General features: G+C 37.7%; 1 protein-coding gene across 2 annotated transcripts in view; it reads left to right on the top strand.

The window, feature by feature from the left end:
- The window catches only part of veph1 (ventricular zone expressed PH domain-containing 1), a 67,276-nt gene that overhangs the window by 30,263 nt on the left and 13,087 nt on the right, over positions 1–23,926 (top strand). For both annotated transcript variants that reach the window (XM_007576216.2, XM_016663051.1), the window contains exons 5-10: positions 7,491–7,654; positions 9,418–9,627; positions 16,399–16,619; positions 17,028–17,246; positions 17,534–17,898; positions 22,986–23,125. In XM_007576216.2, the coding sequence (XP_007576278.1) occupies positions 7,491–7,654; positions 9,418–9,627; positions 16,399–16,619; positions 17,028–17,246; positions 17,534–17,898; positions 22,986–23,125 (1,319 nt within the window). The remainder of the gene's footprint in view (positions 1–7,490; positions 7,655–9,417; positions 9,628–16,398; positions 16,620–17,027; positions 17,247–17,533; positions 17,899–22,985; positions 23,126–23,926) is intronic.

Genomic DNA, 23,926 nt, shown 5'->3' with positions numbered 1-23,926 from the left:
ACTTTCTCTTATTATGTTAGTCCCTCCTCCTTTTCTAAAGACTCCCCACCTCTTTCTCTTTATCTCTGACTGATTTTTCTTCTTCTGTCCTCCACTAAATGCTGAGCAATTACTGACAGGAAGCCCAGTATTCCTGGCATAGGGAAGAGCTCACTCACGCTCATCTGTTTTTCACTCGTAAAATATTCCCGTAATTCTGACAAGGACATGTCGTCATTTCACAGATTTTTCTTTTACAATTCAGGATTGTACAGCAAGATATTTATATTCATGTATGAAAGGCAAAAGAATGTACATAAGACAGTTGAGCCCCATCAAATTTGGGCATCAACGCATAACACAATGGCCACCCAAAAATAGTAGTTATAGCAAAGTGCCAAGTTCCAGTTTAAGTTCATACAACTTCTATCCATCTGATAAAAGTAAAACCTAACAAACTGGCACCTTGTCTACCATTTTAAAAGGACTTTGTGGTGAATCGGGTCTACCTGTTATTTGTTAGATCAGCTAATGACCATTTTTGGAAAGACCTTAATAAAAAAAAAGCCTTCTGGTTAGTTTTGAATGTTCAAGATATGACCAGCATTGTTACCTTGTTATGGTCACCAGCACCTAGTTTTCTACAAGCAAAATCATTAAAAGCATAAAATATTTTTGTTTTTTTACTTTTATTTTTCAAGGCACCAATCATGAAGGTGTTTCACATGTAATTTTTTTTACCTAAAAAGTCACATCCAACTTTGAAAAATAATTGGAATGGAAATCAATATGCAAATTCTGAAAAAATAAGGGACTTTTGGAAAGAATTGAGATTTATTTAATTTAATAACATGATAGGCAGATATTGGTTCTTTATTCTGATAGACGACATGAAAAATTAGAAATCCCAACAAACCGATGCATTTTCTTGCTTTAGAAAAGCTTTAGAAAAGTTATAGAAGAGCTATCTCAGTATGTTGTGTTGTTGTCACTCTCTTTTTGTTTCCTTATAACTAATGTTCCAGGTGTTTTATAATCCTCAGGGTTCAACTGTTTAAGATGGATAGACTGTTTTTGATGGTTGAGGAGAAGTTTGTTACCTCCACCTACTTACTTTTGCAAGTCTCTAACTTTTGTTTCACAGAAGATCTTTGTGAATAGTAAGAGTTCTTACTCTGTCCTTTTTTTCATTTACCATGTAGCAACCACACACACATTTCATATATTGCACAATTTGTAGATTTCCATGGTGGGTAAAAAAATAGCTTTTTCAGAAATCTTTTCCCAGAATTTACTCAGTTAGTGTAAATACACCCAGATTTACCTCAGATGAAATGAAGGTTTTCAAAAATCCTGTAACACATAGTAACAAAATATTCTCAACTTTTTTTTTTTTTTACTTTTTTTCTCAGAACTAACATAGTTTGAAGTGATCATTTTTTTTCTCAGGAACCAAGTCAAACCTGGGGGTAAAAAAAAAAATGAAAAGAAAAGAAAAGAAGCTGAATCAGCATTTCTATTTAACATAATCTTCTGCATGTTTCGCCTGAAAACTATTGAAAGTTTTTACCAGAATTATTAAACTGATTGAAAGATCAAACACACTGGGAATATCCATTGAGGAAAGAGTTTTTTTTCTCTCTCTCTCTCTCTGAATCTCCATCCTTGTGCAAACATCTGGCTCTCTGAGGCAGAAGCAGCGCCTCAGCCTGCGAGTGAGGCAATGACTCATGCTCTGTTGGAGGTAGGCTGTGTGGTGTAATCAGATATAACTGCTGCTCCTGTGACTCTCAGGGAGAAAAAAAAAGGAGGGAGCTAAAAAATAACAGGAGGGGAGAAAGAAAGCTGAGATTTAGACTTTTACCCCATGCAGAGATGGTGTGCAGGCTTTTGTTGGACTTTGTGGATGAGATGTTTGCCTGAAAACTTTAGTGTTTGTTTATGTTGACACATCTATCTGTCAGCTTCTCACCCTTGTTGTTTCTGTGGGCCCATGATTGTGTCTGATGCGACACAATGTGACTGGGAAATCAATGTAGACTGTGTTTGCCCGTTTGTGTTTGGTCAAACTGACTCAATAACTTTCTCATGGGAAATGCCAACACTCATCCTGCTGCCCCCACTCCATCTTTCTCTCTGCCTTTGTCTTTCTTGTGGTGTTTTTCTGTTTCTCCCGCAGAAGCCTACTGAAAAGCATGTGTTCCTTGATCTCATAACCGGAGAAGTGTCGTGTTTTGTTTTTGTTGTGTTTTTTTTCTGTATAGTTGCGAGAAACAGCAATCTAAGAAAAAAAATTAAGATTAGCATCTCTTTTTTGAGTTTGCTGTAGTTTTTAGAAGATGGATCTTTAAAGAACCTCTGAAATTTAATGCACTAATATACTTCTGCACACATTTCCAGAGAGAGATCTCTGACCATTTGTTCCTAAGGATCATCCACACTCCTTGGTCCTCTCTTATCCTGTCTTTTTAGCCCCACCCACAGGTATTTGGTGGGATTTCTACTCCTTATCAAAGTCTAGAGACAAAAAAAAAAGATTAGCTGATCAGGTTCCTCTGTCGCTGAATGCTGTCGGTCAGTGACTCAATGCAATCTGCCGGGTTCCTTAAATGGAAAAGTTCTTAATTAATTTGAGCAACAAACTGAACTTGACTGGAATATTTGGTAACTAGAATTGATTTGGATAACATTACCTTTTTTGTACTGTGCTGAAAAAACTTTATGAATTGGCACTGTATTAATAAACTAAACATAATTTAATTGATAATGAACAATAAAAAAAATTATGTTGCAACAATGTTGTACTTAGAAAAGTGAATGCCTGCTTTTTTTTTTGGCTCCTTTCACCCTTTATAGCTCTTTGTTTCAGATGAAGCAGTAAATTTTACCAAATGAATTGCAGGTACAGGCAATCTGATTTTATGATAGTTTCATTATTAGCTCACAGTTATTGCATCCAGGCACTTCTTCACGACACGCATTTCACAGATGTTGACATTGCTTAAACAATACATTTGTGAAAAATTTCACAGCAGTGATTCTAATGATGAAGCTGCTCGCAAAGGTGACAAAAATGTTGCCTCAAACATGTTGTTGATGCCACAGATTGACTCTCTCTGTCTGCACAGTTTGAAGGGCACCACATGATTCAGCTTTAATGAAATTTGTCTGCTCAGGGGCACGAAACTGTACTAACAGGTTTAGCTGAACAGCTTTTGAGGCGAACTGATGAATATTGTGTTCAGATTCTTTGCAGAAATGAGATTAAGATAAATTTGTTCAGCTCAGATGGAGTTCTGTGTTTTACCATGGTGATACTCTGCTTGGGGTTTTTTTCCCCCGGTGCAACAAAAGAGCAGTACTAAAATTGTATCATTTTTTTACAACAGAACATATCTCAAAGAGTCTCAAACAATATTTTAGCTTTTGCAATAAAATCTTTTTTTTTTTTTTTTTTTGACATGTTTACACTTTCTACCCAAAACCTCAGCTTGAAAATATGAAAGCGTATAACTAAGACCAGAAGAAATCGGGCATCGTTTTCATTATCCTAAAAACAAAGAAGCAAGCAGGGAAATCTGAGTGTGGATTTGACTTTTTCAATTGGTTCCACATTGAAGCGTGAGGATCAAACAACAATACTGTTCCTATTTGTGGGATTTTGGCAAGAAATCAATCAAGTTTCTGCAGTAAGAATCTTTCATAATAACAGCCAAATTCTGGCATTGCAACATGTAAAAAAACAACAACAACAAAAAAAAAGTAGGGAAAATGGACATTTTTGACTGAACTTTGAAGAGAAATAAATACTCACAGCGGATAAGAATGATTGGATTTAAACTTTAAGATTTAAGACAAGCCTCAGCCAGTGAGGTTACTTAGATTAAAGGGAGAAAGGCATTATCACAGGGAGGTAGAGCAGAAGGCAAACAGATGTTACACGCTTAAAGGCAGAGAAGAAATGGGTCTATTTGCTGTGAATTCAGCGTGTGTATGACTTGTGTAAATATTTATCTTTTGTTGCCACATAACTGCCACATGAATTGATGGTTAATCCAACTAAAACAGATCAGAAATGCATAGCTGACAGCAAAAAAATAAAACAAATCTCTTCAGATTTTGTCTTCTTTATATAATAAACAACACTAAACAAACCAAAATGTTTTATTTTTACATTTTACAACTATGTTCTTTTATTTTTTTTTTCTAAATCGGATCCTTCCGAATGCATCGCCACCTGAAGTGCTGAATCAGCGGAAGTAGGAGCTGAGTAATGTGGTATTTGTCATGGTCTGAATACTTGAGGCTCATATGATAAGAACAACTCATAAAGGTCGGGACGGGGTTACGGTCACGTTGGTGAAAGTTCAAGATGGTTGGTGAAAGAGTTACTCTGTGCATAAAGCACTTTGAGTGGTCAGTTTGACTGGAAAGGAGCTCCATAAATTCATCCCAAGACCATTTACTAAGTGATAAAATTTGTCCAAAACAGCCTGACTTTTCGAAGAAAAAGAAAAAAAAAAAAAGTAAAGTCCTCCAAAACCTAAAAACTGAAATTCTGTGTTAGATTTTTTCCAGTTGTAATGGGACTCCCGGCTTCTAAAACCTCCACATTTCGCTCATAAATCCACGGAATATTTTCCCAAAAGAGGCATAATCAAGATATTTATTTGGGACATGTGAGCCAGGCCTTTGTGCTCTTTTTAGTCCACAATGGGTTTTTTTGTTTTGAAACTCACCCATGGATTCATTTTAATCCAATCTCTGTGTTATTGTTGATTTATAAACACTGAACTTACGGTAACCGAGGCAAGTGAAACTTCCAGTGCTTTTCATATCATTCTGGGTTGTTTGAAACCTTGTAGATAAATTGTCGGTGCAGTAATTTTGGTAAGGTGGCTACTCCTTTTGGTTTTCTGTTTTTTTTTTTTTTGTTTTATTTTTTTTTTTTTTTTTTGTTTTATTTTCCTAGACTGATGTCATTGTCTCTCTTTTGTTGTTAATTTTTTTTATATTGGGGCATGACGTGTTGCATTTTGACATCTCCTAACCATTTGGTCAGTTCTTTCTAAGGAATTTCTTTATTTTACACGTCAGGCGAGAATTAGATCTGGATGAATGTCATTCACAATTTAATAAAGGGATAATCTGTATTTTCACATCATTTCCTGGTTGGTTTTGTCCACATCTGTCCTTTACAAAATCATCACTTAAAGCTGCGCTTTGCTCTTACTCAGGTTATCATTGTCTGATATTAACATTAGTTTGATCATCTGAAACTTTTAAGTGGGACAAGAATGCAAAAGTATGAAAATTCTGTGTTTCGGTAAGTGATTGTTTCCACTAGATCACATAGACTGCACACCTGGAAGTAGTTTTCCAACTAATTTTTAGCGCTCTGGCTCTTGGATTGCAACCAGAGATTTAGGCAGTCATGTCAGATATTAATCTAAATATTTGATTGTGTTTATAGTCTGGAATCAGATTCCTTTAATACCTTTATCATCTCTTCATGTTTGGGTTCGGCTTATTGTCTCCTACCTTGTTTGATGCTACTGTTTTAGATGAAGAGGGATTTAGGCAGGATCTGAAATAAGAGGTTGAATTTGTTTGTGTCGTTTTAGTCTGGCCAGGTTGTTCTTAATGAATGTGAGGGCTGTAAATTTTCCTCAGTATTTCGTGCAGACTCCTGTCTCCTCCTGTCTTTTGACGTACCTTTGAATAGACGTTTTGGTCTTTTAACTGAAGCTTTGTGGTTACTATGAGCTTTCTCTGTACTGTACAGGCAACCTTTAAGATGATCTGTGTTGAACTGTGTAAAGGTGGCGTGTTTGTGATATTTTACTCTGTAGGGCAATAAGAAAACCTACTCAGTGTACTATCATATATGAGCTTTGTCCTAATTTGTGTAGAAGAATCAGTACCTCTTACATATTTCGTGGCGTTAGTGTCCATATTTCACAGGAAATGGAGACAGAAAACTTGCAGCAAGTGATGCAGGCTGTGACTCGAACCCTGGTCATCTGTTGACGACAGAGTCTCTGAATCTTTGGCATTGAGCAACACATTGCGCCAGGAAAATATTAATCCTTTTTAGTCATGTTACATTTCATCTTAAAAATTGAGCACACAACCTGTGAATATGTTTTATTAATTATTAAACTTCCCAGTGCCAGTTGCTTTGATTACAGAGCAACATGATAGCTCGGTGGTTAGGATCGTTACATGTGAACTAGATCCTCTCAGCCCAAATATTGATCCTACCAGGGCCTTTCGGTATGAAGCTTGTACGGTTTGTTCTTGAATGAATGAATTCTCTTTTAATAAACTCCAACAGATCTTCTATTAGCCTTTGTAACTATAAAACCGGTTGAAATTTTCTGCCATATTTGTACCATCAAATAAATACTCATCAACTCCATGAAAGGAGTCAGTTTTATAAAAATAAACTACTTTTTTAAAACTCTTTTTTCGGACTTCATCCATTTTCTCCTACATTCTCTATTTGACACACAATCTGACTGCATTTAAACATTGAATGTGAAGTATTACTTGCGGCGTGCCTTTCTATTATACTAGAGCTATTATATAAAATGCCTGAAAATCACCAATAATACCCCCTTTCTTTGAAAACAAGAGTTTTTGTTTAGTGAAGTGGATCGTTTAAAGATGTTTTATTGTCACACAGAGGCTGTTGTGTAATCCTGTGGTTTTGCAGGCCTGTAAGCCACTTTGCAAAGGCCTTCATGTCTGATCATGTGTCAACTTGACTTGATTCAACACAATAAAATGGGAAAATGATTATTTCTAAACAGTGGATATTATTTCATAGCTGGGAATCATATGTCTTGTGACTGCAATAAACAGGAAAGTTAAAGGTGATTTTTTTTTTTTTCCCTGTGGCCTGTTTCTTATTTTGGTAGTCATGGTGATCAACACATAACACAGTGCCTGGCATGATAGTATTCAGGCCCTTGGGATATACCCAAGGTGGCCTTGGTAATTCTGGAGGAGTTGCAGAAAACTGTGACTCGGTTGGGAGAATCACAGCAACACAATCCTCAAACCTGCCCAAAAATATTTTAGTTTTTATTACTGAAAGAAAGCAGTAAGAGTTCCCAAGGAGAAAGATCACAGCAGTCATTGCATTAACTAGTAAATTGATAGAAGTATCTCTAAAAAGAATAAAGGTGATATGATTTTTCTTTATAATTGTTAAAAGTATCCTTTTGCGTCTTTCAGATGCAATGATTGCACTGTGTTTCCAAACTCATCAATTCATGTCCTTAAATACTCATGTCTTTAATGTTAATTGTGAACACAAAAAGTGAAACTACAAAACTTGCAAAATGCAACATTTATGTTTCTGCGAAACAAAACATTGAATCAGAATGAGGCTTTTTCTAGTCAAAGCAGGACGACGTCAATACCAAACCTTTTCTTTGTCAGTATTTGTGCTCTATGTGCAGAGTGTGCTGGTGTAATTATTGTTTTCTCTTCATGTGTTACAGGTAACCACATGATGCTACGTGTGCTGCCATCAGTCTACCCCAAACAGCCACACACTATCCACCATCACCTGGGCAGCCTCACAGCGATGATGCCCCGGCTGGAGACACCTGAGCAACAACACCTGATCAGACTTATTCAGATGGTTGCAGAGCAGCATCCACTTGCAAGTCCTTGTTTTTATTCATTTCAGAAGACTAAAACTGACAGCTAAGCATAATAACAGTAACTATGTTAAGCTGGGTTGTTGTTACAACTATGGCAGAAATGATTTTGCAAGTGATATTTAAACTGCGGCCAGATCTTTGGCAAGGGTGTGATTTGTGCTTGCAAACTTTGAAGTTAGTTTTTGATATCACATTTCAGATTGTTTGGCATTACTGGACATGTGAGAGTTTACAGCGGTAGTCTAAATGATATAAAACAAACTGAATTGAAAGTGTAAGAAAACAGAGGGACAGATCTGCCTGAAATCGTAACCTTCTTGTGTTACATGGTTACCGGGTGTCCAGACACCATGGCTTTGCATCAGAAGTTTTTCACACTGAGGTCATTTCTGCCAAGAACACTGCACCTGAAAGGAAAGTTCAGGAAGTTTTCTGAATCAGGAGCAACTTTTAATATCAATGTTTCTGAACATCTCTTTGACAAGATAGTGGCATCTTGGACAAGGTGCAGTGATATGTGACCGGAGGAGGCAGGTGAAGTAATCCTGACAAGTAAGAGAGGAACATGAGAAGTAAAACAGATGCTAGCAATGATGAGAGAGAATCAGTTTGTCTTGACTTTTCTATAAATCGTCTTTCTTTTTTACTGATATTACAACTTTTATGGTCAACATGTATCTACGATGCCTGTTGAAATACATGGAAGAAATGGGAGGCGAGGCGAGGCAGTGCAGTGCTGTCATGTCCACCATGAGGCCTAAATGCCACTTGCACTTAAAGACTACACTTCAGAACATTATTTCTCAATATTGTGGATCTTCACACCAATATTGTTCTTGGTGTGAACAGCACAGAATTTACTGTAATGAGTCTATTAGTTTACTTTATGTATATTTTAAAACAAGTACTCCTATTAATCAAACCTAGTCAGATTGTTGACCATTTAGCCTTTCGGTTTGCTGCATTGAGAATAATCCCCTAGAAAGCTAAATAGAGCTCATAAAATCGAGCGCTACAGGAATACCTTTTATCCTGCATATTTTGGAGCACAGCCATTGTGATCAACAGGAGGGGGAATACCACATACCAGCAACAGAGCATGCAGTAGTAAAACATGCAGTTTTATTCAGAGGAGAAACAACGTCGGCCATCTGGAGTTATTCTTATCCTCTCTCTTTTCTCCCAACTGCACACGCACACACACACACACACACACACACACACACACACATACACTACATGCTCATGAAATATTGGCAGTTTGATTGTTGCCGTGTTCACCACAGCACTTGTGAAATGTTCTGCATTATAATGGCACTTACTGGAAGTGATGTCCTGGCAATGTAAAAAATAAAACATACTTCATATGGGAAACATTTTTAGCTGTCGTCCTGTCTTTTTGAGAAACAAATTCTTGTTGGATTTAGTGTATTTCTTAGAAAACGTGACTCATTATGGAGCACCAACAGAGCAGACAATCGTGGGCTTTCAGTCTAGTGCCTCCCAGTGTGATCAGCTCGGATAATGAGCAGGAACTCCTCATTCATTCAGTTTGCTCAGAGAGTCCTACCGGCAATCTTTTGTTTTTTTGTTTGTTTTTTTTTCACTCCGCCCTTTATATCTCAGATGAAAGAGCCAGAGCTCAGAGTTTGTGTTTGCTTTATTAGTGCAGAGCGCTGAAGCTGAGTCATGAATTGATGATGTATATTTGTTGTAATTTTTTAATTATTATTATTATTATTATTTCTCCTAATCCCTGCAGATGCTGAGCACAAATGTGCCCACACTGGTCAGTTACCTGAGTGAGCCCACTCTGACCGAGGCTTTGCTGGGCGCTCTCGTGGATGTTTCCCAGGCCAGCCCCTCATCACTGGTCAGCTTTTTGCCAGCGCTAAGGATGGTGGGACAGCAGTCTGCTGCCTTTCTCAGTCATGTAGCCAAAATCCATGGTGCTATTGGCATCCTCAGTGAGGTAAAACACACAGAGACACAATCAAGATGTTACATTTATATAAGAGATACAAAATGGAGAGCATGTCAGAGGTTTAAGGTCTTTTACATAAGGGACTCATGTTGGAGAAAAGGAGAAACAGAAACCATCCTGTCAGAAGAAAAAAAGAGAGGATCACTAGAACTAATTGAGTAAAAATGTTTAATTTATGCCCTGTTTCACAATACTACAAGATCTTCAGGCATGTCTTCAGGCTTTTACAGTAAAACAGTGATGTTACCAGTGAAATGCCCATGTAGACTTACTCTGGTACAGCTTAGATGAGCATTAGTTTGGGTATGGACTACATTGCCCCATTAAAGTATTCACATTGCTTGAACTTTTTTTGATGCAAAATTCACAACTTTTTTAGGATTTCATGTAAAATATACCAAAGCAAGAGAGTGTATAGTTTTGAAGTGAAAAGCAGAATGATAATCTGAAAACTGAGGTGTGTGTTTGCATTCAGCTCATGCTGTGTCCACCTGTGTATAACCTGTGGATCTTGCTGTTCTGTAAAGGCCTCAGAGGTTTGTTGGAGAGCATTAATTGTGGAGGAGCTGCAATAATCCACAGCTCAGGTGTGGAACTCTGCTGGAAGGTCAGCTATAAGTTATGCACTCCACAAATTAGTAAGAAAAAAGCCACAGTTCAATGAAAGTTATAAGACATCCTGTTTGCAGTTTGCAAAAAGCAGCAACAACACACAAATGGGAGAAGCGTCAGAAAGTTCTCTGGTCAGATGAGATCAAATTTGAACTCTCTAGCTTGCATGGAAAACGCTTTGTGTGGTGGAACACACTGGACATGCACACACCGTCCACATTATTAGTGATGCATGGTGGTGACAGCATGATGCTGTGGGGATTTTTTTCTTTCAAAGGGACATTGGTCACAGTTGATGGGACATTGAATGGAGTTAAGTATACAACAACACTAAAAGAAAAGGTCCTCCGAACCCCTTGGACTGAGACTGTGTTGCAGGACGTAAAAATGTATTTTTTCAGACGTTTTCCAGCCAAGACAAATAAGCTTTTGGAAAGAATAAAGGGTAAATTTTATTGTCACTAGATGTCAAAACCAACGCCAAAGACCATTAGCTGAAACTGCAGAGAAGGGTGTTCTCCAAAGTACTGTAGGATCTGTGTTGGTTTGTCAGATAAAATCCTTAAAAATGTTACCTCATATATATATATATGTGTGTATATATATATATATTTATTCCAGACACCATTTAGAAAAGGAACGCACTCACCACAAACACTTTGAGGCGAGTTTTTAATTGAATAAGGGGAGAAGAAAGTTATGCACAATCACATGGCTTCTTCTTTGTTGTCCTGCCAAGTGTGAAACCCAACATTTCACACTGCACATGGCAGATCTGAAGGTTTACGACCTGACTTTGTGGTCAATGAAAGTTTCCTAAACAAACACAGACTCACACCTTCGACAGATCAGAAACTGTTATCCAGATCAGAGGTCACGATTCAGTCATCTGGAGGACATGGGCCAAAATGGCCTCCATGAGATAAAAGTTCCCTCCCCCGCCAAAACACCTGAATCTACTGTATCTGATAAAGTAAATTACCATGTCTTTATTTCTCTGCTCTAGATGAATGAGTTACAGGATGGAGTTCAGAAGAGGCTAAAATCACATTATAAATTTCAGGAACTGTGTTTGTCCACTTTTCTGTGTTTGTTGTGAAGGCTAAGATTAGGATCTTCTGTGTGATATGAGTTAATCTGTTCAAATGTTTGACTCATTTCTGTAAAGGCAAGTTTAGCACTCAATCAATCACCACACACTTATGTCAGGGAAGGTTTTCCTCTGGATAAAAAGTATATCTTAGTCTCAGGAAGAAGAATGACATTCAGCTCTTAGGGTCCCACTTTCTCTCCTCTCTCAGGTCTACTTAGCGCAGCTTAAATGCGTTTTGGGAAAATTAGCCACAGGGGAATACATATTAGTCTCCAGATGAGATATTTTCTTTCCACGTACACATCACACGGGGTATTTTTGCAGATACTGCAAACACACGCACAGACCTCTCTCCAGGGCAACATTTCCTCTAAAAGCTGCTTCCTGCTCAATCTTCTTGTCAAGCAGCCCGCCAGCCCAACTTTATCACACCCTCAAATGCACCCGCGCCCACTCACACACACCCGCACACAAGGGTTTGTCGGACCACGGTGTCCCGTCTTTCTTCACCTTGGAACTATTTGGAAAATAACACTTGTTTTCTGAAAATGCTCCTGCAGAGGCCTCTTGGTGATGGCAGTGGGGAATGCCTCCTGTGGGTTTGTGCTGTGCCCTGCATGCATGCATGCATGCGCACTCGTAAACACTCGTTTGTAAGAACACATGCACGCGGGATGACCTCGCTCTCGATTGCACAACTGTTTCCCTTTCTTCCTCGACCCCCTTGAAGGGAGCTCAGGCTGGATTCTGTGTGTGGATCCATTGCTTGTTAGATCAGAATATATCACTAGTGAGGAAACACTATACGCTTTTCAAAAAGTCCAACAGTTTTGAGATAAATGTGCCATCTGATAATAATAATAGTGATAATTCTTCCATGCTGTTGAACTCCTTCATGAGTCGGGTTGGTGAGACCATGTGTTTATTTTAAAGCTTTCAGTGACTTATCGTGTTGTTCAGTGTTTGCCAAGTTTTCATTTAGCTCCAAGGTAGATCTTTTGCAGTTTTAACAATTGAATTAATAGCATTCTTAATGACTATAACACCATATCTGCTTATTTGGTCCGCAAATAAGCAGATCTGAGCATTCTATTCCTCATGTTTGACTTTTGGACCCCGGTTACTTTCTAGCAATTTGGATATAATGATGGATCGTTGTGTGTAATTTTGACTGACTTTTGATGGTTTATAAATGGTATTCAAATAAATATCTGTGTGTTTAGCATTTGCATTTAGTCATTTGGGATGTGTAGTTTTTTTCCTCTCAGAATGATTTTGTATTTTTGTAAAAGGTAGACTTTTAAAAAATTAAATTAAACTGAGCTTTTCCTAAAACTGTAAGGTCTGTGTGGAACACAATAGTTCTTCCTTTCATAACCACATTTGTTCATTTCATTTTTATTTTTAAATAAGTATAGCCAGAGGTATCCAATAATGGTCACTCAAAAGCAGATTTGGATTTAGCTAATCCCTAAATCTGGCAACATCAAGGACTATACATGCAGACCAAGACGATAAGAAACAATTGACCCAGAAAAAGTGAATGTCTTTCTCTTCATAAGGCAAATATGTGCTTTTGATCCATGACTTACCAGTCTATTTTTAACAAGGACCTATGTTTGATACACTATAATAATTCAAATTTAATGTATTGTTCTTGTGAAATAAGTAATTTTGCAAGAATATATTATTTAGCATTTTTAATTAAAAAAATCTTCAAAATTTTCCACCTCACAAAACATTTGACAAAAAGACTGTTTTATCCATTTCCCTTTTGTTAAATAGCTCAAGGTCAGATTGAGCGACAGACATTATATTTTCAAATATTACTATAGATGCCTAATTTAATAAAACACCACATCAACATCCCATAATGCTCTGCAGCAGGGATGGCTTCATGTGTAGGCTTTTTCTGGCTTCTTTTACATGTAGACCAGACAGTTCAGTATTGACCTCATCTGACCTCTTCTCCAGCATCTTTCCTGTCCACTTGTGGCAAACTTTAAATGAAAATTGAAGATCTTTTTTACAATAATTAGTTTTGATCCACACTTGAGTGTCGGTGCAGTATCCAGCAAACTGACCAGCAGTGGATTGTGCCAATGATTTAAATTATTTTTAAGTAGTTTTCCTCTATAAAAGTGTCTGTAATCTGATAAATAACTCCCCCGTGGCTGAAGTGGTTGTTGTTTTTATGTTACCAATACTCAGTTTTTCCCAGAAGACAATATAAAAACATCCCAAAAAGTAAGTTATAAGTACTAGTTTAAAGTTACACAGTGTGTCATGAACATGTCGAATATTATATCAGGATTTCTTAAGGGGATGATTATGTTTCAGTTTACTGAAAGGAGAATTATTTTTCACTCTCTGAAATCCCTCACGAATCTGAAAAATGTATATTTTGTTCAAAGGAATATCTGGTTACATTTTAAAACTACTCCCTTAGAGCACATCATGAAAAACGTCTATGAAACCTAAAAAGATTCCTGTCTTGGATGGGATTAGGTAAAAACTAAAAAGTTAATTAACCAAACACTACAACTCACAAAAAATATGAATCCTTCCTGTTTCTCAACCTAATACTTTTGAAAGATTGGATTATTTGGTTCCCAGCTGAGCATATGCCTGAAAAGCACAATAAAAATATATAGACAGTAGACACAGATGTTGAGATGTAAAGAGATAATTGTCGTAGTATAGTTTATCTACAATGGATATATTCATTTAAATTCAGTATAGTTTACATAAAGCCATTTCACAACAAGTGTTGCCTTGAGGCACTTTATAAACAAATGATTTCAATTCAGCCATTCAATTAATGATGTAATGCAGATTTCAGAAGCTCTCCAGAGATAAAATGCTTTGCAAATGATTTTAATGATGCTGCATTTCTGGTTGTTTTTGCTCCAAACACATCGTCACTGATTTGATCGTAGCTCCAGGCTAAAATCCTCATGTCAGAGTAATAAGTATTTTCTCTGTGTGTCCTCCTGAAACGAGACAGTTGATATTATAATTTGACTCTTGACTCTTGTTGTGCTGCCACAATGTTTAGAAACTTATAATTAAAAAGCTGTTTACACTGATTAGTGATCTCTTGCAGCCTAAAGTAAGCCGATGCTTACGATGCTGAATCCTTGCCAAGTGCTTCTAAATAATTATACAGCAAATTGTTTGCTGTGTGTGATGATGGAGGGAAGCTTCACGTAGCATAATACTCATGAATTGATGTTTTGTTTTTTTAAAGCAATATGTAAAAGTTTTGTTTTAAACGATAATTAAAACTGCAATCTGCGTGAATAGAAATCATCCTAGTCTTTTTACCTCCAGCCTGAGCTGCAGGCGAGCTTCTGACTCATATATGGGCTAAACTCCTGCAAATCCTTGTGGCATATTACCAAAGTCTAAGGTCAAGTGCTACATATTCTACTCTTTTTGGGATCAGTGAATAAATTTATGGCTCTACAGAGAGTGCTTATGAAAGGTGCCAGATGTAGCTTCGTCCTCCTCAACTCATTACTTTGTGCGTTTTAAAATATGTAAGCAGATTTTGGCTCTGTTTTTATACCTGGCCTTATTTAGAAAAAAAAAAGAAAAGTTGTTTCAAAGGTTTCATTGTTTTTTTTTTGTTTTTTTTTTAAAGGAAAGTTTTTGTTTGTATCGCCACATGAAGGCCTTGACTCTGACCTGGATCACAGCCAGAGAGAATTGTTATGTTTTTAGCATCTGTTCTAATTACTGTGAGTTCAGTCTTGGTTTGGGAGTTAGAGTCGCTTTGCGTCAGCACAGGGCAGGTTGAACAGGAGATAAACAACAGCAGACAGAGGATGATGAAATATGAATATTATTACAAAGACCCCTTGCTAGGAAATCGCATTTCGGAGAATGGAGGAGTTTATACTTGCTCAGCTTGCAGAGAGCTGGCTGCATGTGCTTGTGTTTATTATAGTTTATCATGATTTAGACAAAAAAGAGCTCAAGCTTACACTGTCAGAGCCGACCTCCCTTCTAGCTGGAAGTGCAAAACTAATCGCATTTAAAATCACCTTTTTAGCAAAACCCATACATTCAGATCCAGTGTTTTCCCATAAAGCAGCAGATTCAATTTTAGAGGCACTTCAAGAAAGAACAACATTAGAAAATAACCATAAGACTGAATCTATCTGAACAAACAAATATGTTTTTGGTAATTATGTCTGGTTATTTTTTTTTTTTTCTTGATCAACTCCTTTTAAATGGTCTTCTAACCTTTACTTTTACTCTGACATCTTTGGAAAGGATTTGAAAAGGTCTGAAAAATTAACCTTCTCAGCATAATTAGCAGCATAATCTCATGCTTCAAATTAAAAAGCTGATACTAACACAAACATCAACCGCCAATGTATTACTTTATTCAGTTTAAGTACTTTTAAAAATGTTTTTAATATTTACAAGGCAAAATTGTTTTTGTTTTTTTCCAGGAACTGTTCTCAAAATAGAAAGATACATTAAAGGGGTTTTTTTTTCACAATACAAATAAGTACTGATTGAATTGTATTATAATAGCTATGATCAATTAAAGTCCATTGGCACAGTTTAATTAAACAATACAACAACCTTTCACAGAAGCTGCATCAGACATATCTAAAAAAAAACAGTTTTGTTTTTTAGTGTCACTGTAAGAAACTGGATTTCACTCCTTATTTAGTTAACTTTTGATGAGATCAGTGTTATTCTTACATTAATTGCACTTTGGCAATCCCAATCATTCATGAAACATTATGCCTGTAAAATGATATTTAACATAACCTTGTTTTTTCTGTAAAGATAAATCGATTTCTTGTTGCAGAGATGGATTTATTAGATTTATCTAATGCCTTTAGAGAGAGATTTCCTGTTTCTCTGTATATTCCTAAGCTATGACACTGGATGTTATAAAACAGATCTTGTTTTCAATTCAGTTGTTAGTGTACTTTTTCTTAAAACATACCCTGTAATGTACCTACTTTAAAAGTGTGTCTGTTTGCTACCAAACTGTACGCTTGCTGATTTCTGTTGCCCCCTTCCTCCAGATGCATGCCCACAGCTCACTGGTCTACCTGGTGTCCCTGCTGGGCAGCACGGAGCACAGCTTTCACCACACCTTGCTGCAGGAGATCAGAGCTCTGACTGACAGATACCCGTCGTTACTGGGAGGCTGTGGGAAAGACATCTACAGAATGAGCAACTCGTTCACTGCCATAGCCAGAGTGTTGGAAAGACGACTGGAGGACAAAACCACCCTTCACTGCAGGTTGGAGTTGATGAGAAAACGACGGCAAGCAAAACACTGAATGTTGTTACCTTAGAGTCTGCCGTCTGCACTAATCAGATCATTTCTATGAGTCTTACCATATTCAGTCTTGCTAAGAATAAGTCTGAATGCAGGTGGTTCTACACACTGATTTTTCTTTGTTCTGTGTTTGCTGCGCATGCAAAGCTGGAAAAAATGTTTGATGTGTGTGTATTATATTAGTATGAAAACCACACAAAACTGTAATAAATATTTTATTATAAATAAAATAATTTTGAGTTACAAAATACACACAATAATGCGGCACCTGGAAGTTAAAAAAATAAAAATATCAAATCAAAGAAACTGTGTCGGGAATGGATCCAAACATTCTGCCAATCAGAAAAGAACAATCTAAATCTCTTACAGGGCGGAAGAGGCGCGTCCGGCTTTAGGTGGGTCTCTCCCCGCTGGTCGAGGACGAGGGACGTCTGAGCAGCGACTGCAGGTAAAAGTCCAGAATTTTGACGAGAAGACACAAAATGTGGGAACGACAGAGGAAGAAGGGGAGGAGTCTCCTCCACAGCAGCGACGCCACAGCCTGAGCCAAGGCGCCAAGGAGGAGAGACAGGAGATGAGATTCAACAGGTTAGTTTGTGATGGTGACAGTGCATCCAATCATTTCTTTAAATCCGTGAATAGAGCAGGGTTCTTGGAAGACACCATAATAAAACATATATTTCTATGGAGGAATTGGTGGCAGTAACTAAAACAGGAGAATTAGCACATCTATATCTGATAAAATCTGGTTTTCAAACAGTATGGTCACCAAAAAGCTTACAAAAAAGCTTTGTTAAAACAACGCTAATAATTTAAGTTTAAGTCATTTAAGTTTGATATTTTCTTCATTCATTTAATTTTCTGGTCTTCAACAGGTCAAAGAGCCTGGCTCTTCATATTGCGCGTTCGCGCTCCCTCAGCTCAGATACAGGAGAGGACAGCGAAGCCGTGGAGCCGAGCACAGAGAACTGCGTTTCCAACGCTCAGTCAAATCAGGCCTCAGGCAGCCATGAAGTCTCACCGTCAGAAAAGAAACTGACAAGCGACAACTCCGTGTCTGTCACAGCGGAGAGGAAGGAGGTGGAAAAAGCTGAGATCAAAGATGAGAACGGAGAGGAAGCAGAACAGGTGCAAGCCGACAGACTCTTCATCCATTTGAGAGACAATATGGAGACGATCAGGGAGTTCTGCAAAGACATGGCGAAGCGGATCCCGGTTCCAGAGCAGTGTGTGATTGAAGGTAAAGTGAGTGATTCCTAATGGGTTTTCTACAACCAGACCTAGAAGTGCCATGTGCTGCAGAAATATTGACGTAGCTGAAGCTTTGCCAACCGCGAGATTTATTTTCTAGAGATTTTTATTTTACAGACCAAGAAAAAAGGATGCAGTATTATGAAGGTGAACGAAGAGCAGAAAGGCTTTTTATTTCTCTTCTTTTACAAATGAGAATGTCAGAAATGTTGCATGTTTTGCCTTTATTTGGAGTAAATATTTCTGGTTTGTATTGCTGCCTAACTCCTCTTTGAACTTCTCAACAACTTTGTTGATTTATTGGTCGTCATGATGCTGTCTGTTCGTTAAAATTACCCAACTATCCCACGATTTGTTCACAGAAATCAGATGCATTACAGAGAACAGTCAGTGGCACTGGATTCTGTTTTCATTTAGATTTTCTTGTTTCTCCTTCGGGAAGGAAAATCACATTAAATCCTAATAAAATAATTTGAAATTTGTCCTGCCAGTTTTAGATATTTCTGCTGATTGAATCTTCACAGCTGATTTAAATGGCCCATCCTCTGCATGTTGTAAACTTCTGTGGAGGTCTGCTAATGAACCATCATTTGAGTCAGATGTATTGAACCGGGGAAACAACTAAAAGCACACCAGCCCTCCGGGGGTTAACTTTGGACACCACTGGTTTAAGATTGCATGGTACATTATTTTCCATAAAGTACTACATTACTGGCATGAGCTCAAGCACTAGAATAAACTGTAATGTAGTAATTATAAAAATGATTGTGAGAAGATTTTCCAGAAGGGGGGGACAGTGGAGATTTTACGTGACGTCCTGAAAATAAAAGAGTTGATAGTTACATGTGGTGACAGGTGTTGATTAACGGTGTGTTATGAATATACCTTAGCTTCTCCTCCAACTCTTGGTCTCAGCGCAGCGGCCAGTATTGAGCTGATTAGTTGCACTTTAGACCCAAAAAGACAGATTTATTTCTCATGGGTTTAAACTTTGATTTTAAAATAACATGTCTTGATTAATGGTTCAAACCCTGTCCAAGCCACATATCGGTACAATAAGCCACTTCTGGCTTTTTGGCGCGATCTTCAAATGTCTGTTGCATTTCTTGATCCACCCAATTATTTTCTATCTTGTCTGCAGAGACACCTTCCATTGTGTATTGTATCTCTGAGGTCTGTTTTCATTTACTGTGTACGACCACACCAGGTAGGGATAAGGCTCACATGATGCTCCTGTGGTTTATCTTTGTCCTTTATGCGCTATACCTCCTGCAGTTTGGCACTTCCTACAACTCTTTACCTTGGTATGTCTACACTTAATGTGTAATATGCAATATACATAGGTTTTTCAAAGGCTTCACATTGATTTGAAACATGTGTGCATTACAGCACAGAGTAGCCTTTATTTACTGGAGGAAACGGAAACATCTAGCAACTATACTGGGTCTGGATTTCTGCTTTCAGGTTATACTGCAGACCTAAAAGGTTACTATTTCAAAAACCACTAAAACGTCCTGACATACTTTCCTTGTGATCTGTGTTTTTTGCTGTTTGGTGGAAAGCCTAAAACAGTGTTATAGTATGATGTCTAAAACGAGGAATTTCTTCATGTAAACTTTGCACAAAAAGCATTTTTAGCCGTTTAATTGGTGCCACATTTTTAAGAATAATGCTTTTGTGAGTTGAACAATAGAGTCGAGTTTGTGGGTTACACCCTTGAAAAACTAGCCATATCCCCTCTGCCAACACCTAACAGCTTAATCTGTTCTTTACTGTTGTTTGATATTGTTTATTGTATTCAGCAAACATGCGCCTCAGTTATGAGTTGGGAAACCATAAACAAGCACAGTGGCTTGTCTCCTGTTCCTCAAGCTGTTCACTGGTTTGGTCTCGGACTGGTTGGCCTCTGACTAGCCATTCTGCCAAATTTCGTCTCTGCGTTGAGAAAGAAAACTGCTGAACCGCCTGCAGCGTTTTAAATCAGTGTAGACAGCATTGATAATTGATTTAGCATGTATAAACTTCACATCATGTTTTATTCTTTGTTGTTAAAGTACTTGCCGGATTTTCCCTGTACAAGTAGGAGCTGTAGGGTTCAGTCTCCCATCCACCTTCAGAGGGCCCAAAAAATGCCCAACACAAAACTGAACATGTTCCACTGTAAACAATGCTGTTAGATATAACGCATCTGTCACAAGGTAGAAGGAGCCATGCAGGTGAAGGTTGTAAATTAAATTCAGAGACTTAATTAGCAACAGGAACATTTTTAAAAGTTCCGATATAAATGGAAAAAAATGGCATAAGTTAATGTACATGCCCTACGTTGTGTACTCGGTGAAGATTAAAAAACAAAAAACAAACAAAAAAAAAACACTATGATCAATTTCATCAGCTGCTGGGCTTGAAAAGACAATTTGGAGTACATCTACTAATAAAATGAAATTCTGCTACTTAAAGTAGGTGTGATGATTCATATTTGACAGAGTGACAGACATTATAGCGCTCCAACACTGTCTTTTCAAAAGACCTTGAAACTGCAGAAATTTAGTTTCAGTTTGTCCTTATTGTAAACAGTCATGTTTCTGTCTCTAATATATGTTGGACATTCCCTCCCCCCCAGCAGAGAGTTGGGGTTTGAGGACCAAATCCTTTATTCGCTGTTGCTACAAGAATGAACATGAGCAAGAATCTGCAGGTTTTCAGTAGCTGATACGTTCATACTTGTGGTTTAAGTGTTAGCTCCTACTTATTTCCAGCAGCTTTTGGTAAAAGAACATCAAAATGTTTATTTTCTTGCCATCTTCTAAATGTAAACGACGAGAAGAAACATCAAAATATGATTTTATGAAGGCAAAAATCTCTTAAGTCAGACCAAGCACACTTATACAACTACACTTTTTATAATTGTAAAGCCCCTGCTAATGCAGTATGAGTGATCGATTTTCAGTGCATCTTTTATATTCTAGAATACTCTGACTCTGGTCTAATCAGCCAGTATGTGTAGTAGCACCGCTTTAAAGCTAAATAAAAGACAACCTGTTGTCATGATCCGTGTTTTTCTGTTTAGTTATTTTGGGATTTTCTGTGTTTAGTCCCATTTCCCGGAGTCTCTGTGTTGTCCTGTCAGCCCTTGATTGTTCTCAGGTGTGTCTCGTTCCCTTGATTACCCTCCCTTTGTATTTAAGTCCACCTGTTGTCTCTGTCTCTTGTCTGGACTTGTCTGGTCTTTGTATGTCCTACGTTGTATGTGACAAATCCTGACACCTGTCAGAGGATACGTAATCAAACAGGGGTGATTAACACAGTTTTTAATCAGGTCAGTAAACACAGATGAGCAAATTGATGAAGTGAAGAAGATTACATGTGGGGAAAAAACATCCTCACAGTAAGAAGTGAGTGGCATAAGAATTGCCCGTGACACTAAGCTGAAACAGATGAAGGTAATGTAATGCAAAGTATGAACAGCCATGAGTATATGGGAGCAGTTTCAGTGTGGCTGCAGACTCTCCAGCCAACACAGAGCAGAAACAAAGAGTTCAAGAGGTTCACATGAATAAAACAATGAAATGCGAAACGGCTTTGCCTCCAAATCTAATCCGCTTTCACGTGTTGTCAGTCATCTTTCGGATATTTAGGGATCAGATATTTTATTGTCATTTATGTCTGATTACGTTCGCTTATTTTCATTTTCCTAATCAATTTGATTAGCCAAACCTTGGCTGGCACGTTTTAACCGAGCTCATCATCTTGTTTTTTATTTCTGTTTTTCAAGGGGTTTGTTTTTGCTGCAGCTTCGCAACGTGTAATGTCGTTGAAATTGAGATTGTGGTATTTGACAGATGGACAGATGAGCTGATATCCTGCACTAGAAAAATGCATATGAAAATCATATGCAGAATTAAAATTATTTGCAACCACGCAAACATTTCTACTCACAGGTGCAGTTTTTCTGCATTAAACCATTTGCAGCAGGCAGATTCCATTAAACGCACGATAGACCCAAACATGGAGGATCATGACAACCTGAGACGAAGATATTTTGAGTGAAACTCAATTTTATAATCAGTTCATTTTAGTCATTGTATCTCATAGTGGTCAAAACACTTAATTAATTAATTTAATTAATGACATAATCTCTGGAAACTCTGGTAATCTGACGAAATCTAGAAATAAATGTAAAGCATGGCACGATAAAAACACTCTTTACTCTTACTGTGAATGAATTCTCATAGCGTTGATGACAATCGACACCAGGGCTCGCAGCCCAGCTCCTATCAGAGCTCCTTCGTCAGAACTGCATCACACTGAGCGTTTAATGTAAACAGTGAAAAGGATGAGACACACAGAGTTTCATGATGATGCTCCAGCGAAAGACAACTTCATCTGGACTTGCTTGTTGGACGGGACTCTCTGTCCACCCCTTGGTCTTTTCTCTGCTTTAGCCTTTTGTAATCAGGTTATGATGGTGTCATGTCAGGACTTGTAGACAAAATACTCCAGCGCAGAAAATCAGTGAGCCAGTATGAAGTTTTTGTGTGTCTTGAACAAACTCTTTGACGGTGCTGACAGCCTGTTTTATGTGTCAAGGTAACGAGTTTAGTTTGACCTGTATCAGTTGCGTTACATCAGCTGGTTAGATCAGTTGAACTCCTACGGCTGTCATTTAGCTGAGAATGTGCCTCAGTATCCCATCTGTTGTTTCATTTTTCTTTTTCTTTATGAGCCCACAGGATTTTTCTGCAGTGTCAAAATATTTGCTTTTTCCCCGAGTGTTTTGGGAGGCGATGGTAGAAAGAAAAGACTTTTTTATGATGATTTAGATGTGGTGTAATTCTTGGGTATAATTCCCATAACTCTGTTACCGAGCTGAGCTGTTGATGTTTAGCATTCGGAGAAGAATAAACACGAAGAGAGAGATGTTTAAATAGAAAATAACTGCAAATGTTTACATACTCCTGTCCAGGTTTTTTATTACCATGACCAATAAGATTGTGAATGTATATATCTGCTGCAATTTTTTAAAATTTGTTGTTGACAGTTGGTGTTTTTTTTTTTTGTTGTTTTTTTTTGCAACAGATTCAAATCGTGGCTGCGTTGCCAAGCTCTCGTTCTCCTGTCCGCTGAAGGGATACTACTGCCTGTACGCCAAATCCAGTTTCCTCCTGACCAGCCAACAGCCTCACCTTTGGATTCACATCATGCTGCTGCATCTGCAGGTGCACCCAAGTCACCAGTCTGCATATATAACTACACTTTGGGTTTAAAACGGGAAAATTGAACTGTTCAGGTTCAAATTCATTTTACCAGGATGATTATTCAAAGTGAGAAAAAAAAATGCACCACAAATTTCTGATGCAACAAACAAAAAGTTACCAGACTATCGACCCGTTAGTCAACACAATAGGGATAAGAGTTAAAACACTTAAAAAGGAAGAGAGGGTGAGACGAAACCACACTTACCCGCATTCAACGAGCAACGCCAGGAAATGGCTACAAGAAAGTAGCAAGAGTGAAAATTAAAATGGAATCATTAAAAATAACTGGATTTGTTACAGTGATGGTGAAACTATCTCTAAAATGTGAGAACGGCAATAATTATTTTGTGGAATTATGGTATTTCGATGAAAGATTAATTTATTTTCAGACATTTTGCATCTAGTTCCACAGGCACCAGTGGATACAGGACGCTTTAATTTGCATGTGGCTTAGAAGGTAGTGATTTGTCCATTTAACAACTCTTTCAAACACTTTGTTGAGAGTGAAATTAATGCTTTGTTTCTGGGACACAGCTCATACGGTTGACTTGCCATAACTGCAGGAGACCACTCCCAATAGGCTAGACATGCCTTCACCAAGTTAAAATTCATCATTTAAATTTATCACCATAAATATTAGAGGTATGCATTTGTCCTAAGATATATCCAGCATCTGTTTCTTTTAGGTTTTTTTTTTTTTATTTATTTCACTGCTGAAATAAAAATTCCACACATGCCTGGTGAAATGTCAGGTTTCTGTGA

The sequence above is a fragment of the Poecilia formosa genome, unplaced genomic scaffold, assembly GCF_000485575.1.
Source record: "Poecilia formosa unplaced genomic scaffold, Poecilia_formosa-5.1.2 Scaffold401, whole genome shotgun sequence".
NCBI lineage: Eukaryota > Metazoa > Chordata > Actinopteri > Cyprinodontiformes > Poeciliidae > Poecilia > Poecilia formosa.
Note: the sequence above shows the minus strand (reverse complement) of the source record. Positions and strands in the feature narration are given on the sequence as shown.